Source organism: Megalops cyprinoides, chromosome 8, assembly GCF_013368585.1.
Source record: "Megalops cyprinoides isolate fMegCyp1 chromosome 8, fMegCyp1.pri, whole genome shotgun sequence".
Classification (NCBI taxonomy): Eukaryota; Metazoa; Chordata; class Actinopteri; order Elopiformes; family Megalopidae; genus Megalops; species Megalops cyprinoides.
Window position 1 is genome coordinate 7,405,141 of NC_050590.1, and position 8,862 is coordinate 7,414,002.

At 43.6% G+C, this 8,862-nt stretch overlaps 1 protein-coding gene across 1 annotated transcript; it reads left to right on the forward strand.

Annotated features, from left to right (window-relative positions):
* The first annotated feature begins 891 nt into the window (after positions 1-891).
* On the forward strand, positions 892-8,388 carry aagab (alpha and gamma adaptin binding protein). Its single transcript, XM_036535607.1, has 10 exons — positions 892-1,034; positions 3,487-3,677; positions 3,763-3,859; positions 4,036-4,125; positions 4,246-4,329; positions 5,483-5,562; positions 6,001-6,097; positions 6,581-6,685; positions 7,488-7,537; positions 7,930-8,388. The coding sequence occupies exons 1-10, from the start codon at positions 941-943 to the stop codon at positions 8,005-8,007; spliced, it is 966 nt and encodes a 321-aa protein (XP_036391500.1). The 5' UTR covers positions 892-940; the 3' UTR covers positions 8,008-8,388.
* The last annotated feature ends 474 nt before the right edge of the window (positions 8,389-8,862 follow it).

The window sequence follows — 8,862 nt, forward strand, 5'->3', positions numbered from 1 at the left end:
AAAATTCTAATGATAAAAGTAGGGGTGGAGCGGGACTCCACTGCCCCTTTAGACCAAGTCTTTGTTATGGCGCATAGTAACTGCAAAGTGATCTGTATTCCCATTTAGGAATTAAAAAACCGCATTTTATTTCATATAGCTATTTATATTCTTATTTGTTTTATGTGACCAGCATTTCAGTGCTGATACAAGTAATCAGTTTCTCTCCTACTGTAAGCTGATACTTCAAAACAGAATATTTATTCTAACTCAAGAGGAAGAAATAATATTTAACTTTTAGAACAAAATGACCATGCAGTAATATCTTACATAACTTCAGGAAAATGTTTATCAGAAGATCCTTCTAAATTCTTTAACCACATGCTTAACAACATAATAATCTTGAGATTTTTTTTACGGAAAACACGTTAAAATGTCTACAGATGACGAATAAAAACACTATTCTTATTTGTACAAAATCTTAAAACCAACGACAAGTCCCATATCAAGCGTTCGCTATATTTCACATTTTATTCACCTGCCCATAGCAACAAGATACAGGTAACCGTATCTATATAAACAAGACGCCGAGCCTGTCATCTCCCCCATTTCTTTACTCGAAAGTAGAACTAACTTAGCAAACTAATTAACCGGATTATTATGTATTTTGGTCTTTTTTACACTTTACCGAATATACTGCTTTACTGAGCAACCATTTATCATGTTTTTGCCACAGCATTTTTTTAATGCAACGTAACAGCTAATATCCAATTACTTCTGTAGGCTAGCAAGCCTGCTAACAGTGTAGTTAAGGGGGCGGTGACGTCAGTCAGCGTCACACGGAAGTGATTCCCCGGCTGTGGGTTAGAGTGTAAAAGGTCCGCCTTGCCTGTGTGGCTATGTTATCCCAGAGGGAATAAAGAATATTTGGTTTGCAGTTTACAATTGACAGCCTAGAAACATGTCAGCCTCCCAGGAAGACGATATGACAACAGTGCCGTGTGCCGTTATCACCAGCTCTGATCCTGGGTTTAAGGAGGAAGAGTTAGTTAAACGTAAGTAGCTAACCAGCAATTTATTGTTAGTCTGTAGCTTAGGTAGCCACTTAGCCAGCTAGCCTGCTAGCTAGAAAGAGGAGGGTCTGCTAGCTAACTAACGTTAGCCAAGTTGCCTGCACTTACCAGCAGGTACTATGCCAGTTTGCTAACTTGCTCTTGCTTGAAAATCTAAACAGAAATCAAATGGTTTTAAAATTTAGGTAGCTAGGATAGCTAACAACCAACGCAGCTGTGAGTTTAAAATAGCTTGCTAGTTAGCTTGCTGGATGCATCTGTTATCAGAATCGTTACCGTTACAGCAGGCTAAAGAGGCTAACTAGACAGCTTGCTACCAAACATTAATGTTCATTGTATCTCTAACGGCAAACATTTTGTCATGTATTAGCTACAGCTAGCTTGCTGCCTAGGTAAATCTCCCTCTCCTGGCATGAAATTAAGTTGTTTGATAACCAAGGGAAATTCAGAAGTATAGTTAGCTAGACTAGCTAGCTAAATAGATGAAAGTGTTTGTCTTGTGACTTGTGTGAGCTGGCTAATTTTTTACTTTGACTTGTAAGCGAGTAAGATATCCAGCAGGTGGCAGTGTTTAGTTGAGGTTCATGGGTACTGCATCTGTAGGAAATTCAATTTACCAAATTATACATTATTCACATCAGGTGGCGTTTATTACTTATATCACGAAACCGTGCTTAAATTGTGGGCATGATCAGTGGTGGTGTTCTTTTTTTTATATAAATTCAAATCTAGAATGAATCAGGCTGAATTCTAAGATTTGGGTTGTACAGTTTCTGGTGTAGTTTAGAGGAGTTTTAGAGGATAGCATGGCCAGGTGGTTTGCGATTCTCGTAAACCCCTTGTCCTTGTTCTTCGTTTGTGTTAAAGCTGTGGGGAAACCGTATGAGTTTAAGTAAAATTCAGTATTAGGACACTCCATCCTGTTTGTTTGGGAGTGTTTTTTGTTTTTCAAGAACACTGTAATGTCTAGGTTTTTTTTCTTTACCAGCCTTGAAAACGTCAGGTTTTCCATCCAGCCAGGAATACAGTAAAAAGAAACAATGACAATACTGGGTTTGAGAAAGTGAAGGTGGTGGGAACAATAGAAAACTGGAAAAAAGAGTAGTGAGTAATAATGATATCCATATGGAGCATGAAACTGGAAGTTCCTGGCTGAAAGCGAATCCTCTTTTGTGGTGTTCATCCGAGATTGTTGAGGCGGCAACACTTTGACCAGCGCTCAGTAGCAGACAACAAAGTGTCTGTTATCCCTTCCTTTGATAAAACTATCCGGTTGCCGCGTCAATCTTAACAGGGCCAGACATTTTTGGTACTGGCATGGGGTAGCAAATAGCCAAAGGCAGGAATTGTGATTACTAACCCATGAAAGTAAGAGGCAAAGGAAAATGAGCGTTTTACAAAAAGCCAATCAAAGAGCTCTCTCCACAGGGAGACAGGGCCAGAGTTGGAGTGGTATCTTTACAGACTCTGTCCCATTTTTTGTAATGCTTCTTTACCTCCCCCCCCGCCACCCAGTTTGGAATTGCCAGCTGTACAGTATGCTCGTCTCATAGCGGAAAGCTCTGCACAGAAGTGCAGGCTTAGTGAGTGCAATCCTGTGATACACGCTCATGCCACCCATTGCCGACATCTCCACCCCATCCCTGGCAGAACAAAGCCGTTTGTTTCTGGCGCTGCGGGCTCCGAGGCATTGTCGGCAAATGACAAAACTGGTTTCGAACCCAGGCTCTGTCTGCACTCTAAGCAAGCTCTTCAAGTGCCTTAGCCAAGCAGGAGCTTGGCTCTGCCCTTTAAGACTATCTACTAATCCTCTCCTCTTTACTTGAGGAAAACCAGATGTCAGCTGCCTGCACACACAAAACTTGGCCTCCATCGTCAGACTTATGTCCCCCTCTGCCCATGCCATAAGCATAAATACAACCAGACTGTCCACTGTGACCCAGTACCGTGGAAGAACAGTGCAAACCAGACAAAAAGAGATGTCTGACTCATCTGTCTATTTTAATAGGGTGGTTGTTGTTCTTTTTTTCACTCACAGTCAGCAGGTTGTTGTGTTGTGACACAAATATGGTGACACCACCCTGATTGGCCTTGTACCACCCTGTCATTGGCGACACACTGCACTTCCTGTTTATCTGTGGGTGTGTGTGTGTCAGTGAAGTTGTGCCAGAAGCAACAAACTTTATCTTTACTTCTGATATCAAAGTGGAAGTAACAACAGAATAATTTCAGGGTGTGTGAAAAACAAAGAGTAAACATGGACTACGAATACATTTGTATGAATGTGGGGTTTGAAGATGAGGAGCAACTAAGATCAGATAGTGAGGAAATAAAAGAACTCCGAGATCCAAACAGAGTATTAGCTGTGATGGAAGCAAACAGTTCTGTTCATCTTTTAATTGCTAGACGTCAATGCCAACATCTCTCATTTCAGAGATCCTCGGTGGAGGGTCGTTGCCTGAGGCCTCCCAACAGCAGGGGGCAGTAAGATGGTATCCCTGGAACATCGACAATAAGTACTACACAGCAAACGTCAGTCTCTGTGTGGTACCCAGTACGTTCCAGATGACCAATGAGATTGCACAGACAATGCAGGCCTTCATTGTATTCTTCGACAGCGCTGTGGTGAGTGAAAAGTGTTCGAAGTGTCTTGTGTGCCTACTGCTGTAGCGTGTTTTCTCTTAACCCCCTGGTGTCCTGTGTCTCTCAGTCTGGAGGTCTGGACCGGGTTAACTCCTGGCTACCTGTAGTGGAGGACCTGCTTCCAGAGGTGCTGATCTTGGTGTGTGACCATGTGTGTGACAGTGGTGAGTGCCAACCTCGCCTTTCTTGGCCCAGTGTCAGTGCACAAAGGACTGTGGCGTTACAGCGTGTGTCGGCGTGTGTCACAGTGCCGATGCGGTATTTTGCGTGCTGGTGTTACAGGACTGACTGTCGGTGTGTTAACGGAGGTGATGTGCTGATCAGTGCGGTTACCTTTCAGGAGTCAGCAGGCCGCAAGCACACCAGTGGTGTCTGAGTCACGGCTTTGAACTGGTGGAGCTAAACCCGCAAGATCTGCCGGATGAGGATGGTGAGAGACAAGGGACCGAATTCCAAACGAGCGAGCACATTCAACAACAGTTTTGCCCTATGTGCCGTACCCTTACTCTAAACACAGGGTAATATTCTCTCTTTCTGTGCACCTACACAGACGATTTCCCGGAATCGACTGGGGTGAAGAGGATCGTCCAGGCACTCAATGCCAATGTTTGGTCAAGTGCGGAAATGAAGGATGGTAGGGTGCTGGTGTTGATTTACTATGCCATATTCTAAGGAAGTGTTTCTACATGGCACATTCCTCAACACATTACATTATTGTCATTTAGCACTCTTACCCAGAGCAACTTGCACAGGTTACAACTTTTCCATATTATCCATTTATACAGCTGGATATTTACTGAGGCAATTCTGGGTTAAGTACCTTCCCCAAGGGTACAGCAGCAGTGGCCCAGCGGGGAATCAAACCGGCAGCCTTTTGGTTACAAGTCCTCCTAGCCCTTTTGGTTACTGCCGTTCTACACTGCTGCCAAGTCAGTGTTGAATTAACATTGACAGTATTTTTTTCTTGTCAGTTTGGGCTTGTTTTATTTATTGTCAATGCTGTTTTTATTCTCATCACTTTATAGTATGGGGGTTGGCTGGAACAGTGAGCTCAGTGAATAGTATGTGCCAACATGATGATTTAAATATCAGTGAATCTATGCTGTATCTGTGCATCAGAAAAACCTGTTCCAATCTTCAAATTTCACAGCCAGAAGTATGTTGAGTCCCTGTTTGATGGACAGTTTTACAGTCCAATAAATGGTAACACACAAACTGCTGGGAGCAGGAGTTTTATAGGACAGACAAACCACAACTTGCATTCTTAGTCAACCAGAATTTCTTGGTCATATAAGCCCATCTGACACATTTTGTTCTTGTTCGTCAGTTGGAAAAGCACTCTCGGCCCCCTCACCTTCCAGGCTGACTGCTGTGCATTCCTGTTCTGACTCAAAGTGCGCTCTGACAGCCGCCAGCTCCCGGACCTGGCAACGAGGCTTCACGAACCACAAAACGAATGGAGCTATCAAGTGTTGTCATCAACTTACTAATTTAAACCAATCACAGTGTCCTGCCGCAGAATGCAAAGACTTTTTTTTTGTTTGGTACAAGTCAGTACGAGCCAATTAGCACCTCATCGGCTGCTCCATCTATTAAATGGTTCATGAAGACTCCCTGTCCTATGACTAGTTACGCCCTCTGTTACATAGCTCACCATCTAGGAGCTTCTGTGTGCTGAAAGCATTCTGAAAAGGTTGTTTTCTGACCATTTTTTTCCCTTTAATTTCAGCTGAAACTGTATTGTTCGATGCCATTTCAAACCCACTCTTTTTGTGTCTGTCTGACAGAGCACAACCAAGGGTTTGGCCTGATGAGTCGCCTGGTGGCATCCCGACACAACAACCCCCGGCCCAGCCATGATTCATCTGTAAGCACCTTACCTCTGGAACAGATTAATCCCCACAAACCTTATCCCAAGTAGGATTCTTCCAACCATAGCTGATACATATCTACAGCCTTAAATATACAGTAGTCTCAGTGTATGATATACAGTGTTCTATGTCACTACTGTGCCAGACATTGTAAGAATTGAATACTAATAATGCCCTAGCCCTACCCTAACCCTAACCCTAACCCTAACCTTGATACACCCCAAGATACCCATACTTGTGTTGAAACATTTAAAATGAGTCAATGGAGGCTGCCAACAGCTTACTGCTGCTGGTTTGATGCTGACCTGTTGATATTTTAGTTAAATGAATAGTTTTACAAACTTTCTTGTATTGATCTGTTTTGTGGGAGCCCACTTTAACAGGATGAGTCTAGTACCTTATTGAATTATCTGGTTCTGTCTTGTCTGTGTCAGTCCTCCTACCTTCCAGGAGAGGGTGCAGAGAACAGCTCTGGTGCAGACAGGACCGAGACTGCCGTGAACAGCGGATCACAGGGGGATGCACATGTGGGTGAGTGTGCTCCAGTCACTCCAAACCACTGTAATTTCCTATCATGCTGTTGGACTCTGAGTTACGTGGGCAGGGTGGAGTGTGACACAGGACTAGAGGATAGGAAAAATGTTTCCTGCCCCATACTAGCTTGGGGGGGGGCAGCAGTATAGCGTAGTAGTGAAGGAGCAGGACCGGTAACTGAAAGGTTGCCAGATCGATTCCCCACGGGGGCCTTGCTACTGTACCGTTGGGCAAGGTACTTAGCCCACAATTGCCCCTGTAAATGTCCAGCTTTATAAATCGATAACATTGTAAAACCCTGTAATTGATGTAAGTCACTCCGGATAAGAGCGTCTGCTAAATGCCAATAATGCAATGTAAACGTAACGTAGTTGTTGAGAATCCCTTAAAACCTAGCTGGTAGTGAAAATGGAAAATAAGGTGATCCGTAACTGCAGTCTGCAGGCATCAGCAGTGATTGGTATGTCTGTCCATTCTCAGATCCCACGATAGACATGGACATCCAAGAGCTAGCCAGTCTCACCATCGGGGATACCGACGTGGAGAACTTCGAGCACCTCTGCACCAAGCTGAAACAAATGAAGGGTACAGACTCAGCAGGCACACAGATTACATTTATGGGGAACAGATCTGCGAATCTATTCCCATGTCACTTCCTGAAATAACTGATTATATGTACCGCAGTTTATGGTGTGCATTTTCATTGGAAAGGTTGTAGGGGTCACAACATTTTTAATGATGTGGTCATGTCATGCAGTACCAGTCAAAAGTTTGGACACACTTTTCTTTATTTATTTTTACTGTTTTCATATTTTAGAATAATAGTAAAGACATCAAAACTATGAAATAACACAAATGGAATTATGCAGTGACCAAAAAAGTGTTATAATCAATTCAAAATTGAACTTTGAGATCATTTTAAATTCTTCTTTAAAAAAACTTTTTTTTTTTTTTTAAAGAAATGCACATATAGGCATCAACTTCACTATTTATGTTTGTCTTGTCCTTGAATGTCCTTGAATGCATGTTTCCCATTAGATTAGATTAGATTAGACTCGACTTTATTGTCATTGTGCAGAGTACAGGTACACAGCCAATGAAATGCAGTAAACCAATGCAATGCAGTTATTTAATCAGGTGCGCCCCATCTTTTGACTGGTGCTGTATGTGGAGACCATATGCTGAAGAGCAGAGTACTGAAAGCCTGAGAGCCTGTTCAGCCCCAGCAGAAACACTGCTACACAAGTAAAATTTGTGAGCTTGCTCTGGAAAAAAAAAAAAAAAAAAACATGTCCAGTTTAAGAAATAAGTAACACTTTACACAGACCAGCTCATAGAGTTGTGGGTAAAGTCTAGTATCCAATGTACCCTCCCTCTCCCTCCGCAGATAAAGCCTCCACGCTGCCTCATGAGCAGAGGAAGGAACATGCAGAAAAGGTAGGGATGTGCGCTGTAATAAACAGTGAAAATTCAGGAAGAGAAACAGGTGTCCAGCTGTTCACTGTATAACCACAACCCGGTTAAAAAGACCATTCCGGAGACTATCGATGATTCACTGGCTACCGTTTTCCTGGTTTAAGGCCAAAACCAGTTTTTATGGCCCAGATCGAGGAGCAGCGTAGAGTAGGGTACCGTGTGCCTCAGTGCAAAGAAACCTGCTCTGCAAAGTTTGGTTAAGAGTCTGAAATACTTTTTGGCATTTCTGGCTACGTAAGGTAAGTCTTAAGGTAGTGACTGACTGATACAACATGATTGTTAAGTGTTCATGTTTTATGGAGGATTTGGATAGCTCTTCCTCCGTTACACGACAAGTGTTATGTGCCTCTCAGGTTGCCAAGGCTTTCTGGATGGCGATTGGGGGTGACCAGGAAGAGATCGAAGGAATTTCATCAGGCGATGAGAGTTAAGGTGTAGTTCACACCGCCCAAGCTGATACACCCACACCATCCCTCCACCTCTCCCATTGGTGGGTCGGCTCCCAGCCGATTCATTCTCCTCGGACTCCCACTCGGCGTGTAACATCCAGGCACTGCATTTTTTTCACTGTCAGTGATTTGAAGAGAATCCATGATTGCAGTGGCCTCAGAGAAAAGTATTGCATTTGGAAATGGTTCCATGTGGTTTGTGTTCTCGCCTGGGCATCTGTAGACCATCTCCCCCCCCCCGGCATTGTTTTCACACTACAGAACTAGGATGGGGAAAGTCGCACCTTTATCAATCCATTGTGTGACAAATGCCTTTTGATCCCTGTGTCTAATTAAAATGTTAACAGCCATTCAATGAAATCTTGCCTCTGTCAAAACTGTCCTGTAATTGATTAAAAAAAATGTGAAAATGTTACTTTTGCCATGCAAGAATAAAAACAACAGAAAAGTACTTTTCCCACAGTGTGGCATATTGCATTTCATAGGGAGAGACGCGTGTCCGCAGAAGAATGCGCTTTGGAACTTTAATTACCCGAGCTAAATCGTTTTCTCACACCTCTGGAAGCTCGTTTTTGGCCAGATTTCCGTCTCGGGAGTTTGTCTGGTTCCTTCGTCGGAGCTCAGGCAGCGTGCGGGGGTGAGTGAAGTGGTTTTTGGGATTGACAGCAGGTAACCGGGCCCTCCTTCGCCCGCGGGCCCTGGAACAAAGGCCGCCTTCATATCTGAGAACCGAGCTGCGCATCGCAGTGCGGACGGCGGCTGGTTTGCATTACTCCGTAACCTAGCAATGCTGAGACACAGGAGGGTGATGCACAGGCTGCTGCAGGGCCTGTAATT

Excerpts from the sequence above, each read along its gene's own strand:
- aagab (XM_036535607.1), top strand. The coding sequence starts at position 941 with ATGTCAGCCTCCCAGGAAGACGATATGACAACAGTGCCGTGTGCCGTT. Across the intron at positions 3,678-3,762 it reads TATTCTTCGACAGCGCTGTG|TCTGGAGGTCTGGACCGGGT; the intron begins GTGAGTGAAAAG and ends TGTGTCTCTCAG. Across the intron at positions 3,860-4,035 it reads TGACCATGTGTGTGACAGTG|GAGTCAGCAGGCCGCAAGCA; the intron begins GTGAGTGCCAAC and ends GTTACCTTTCAG.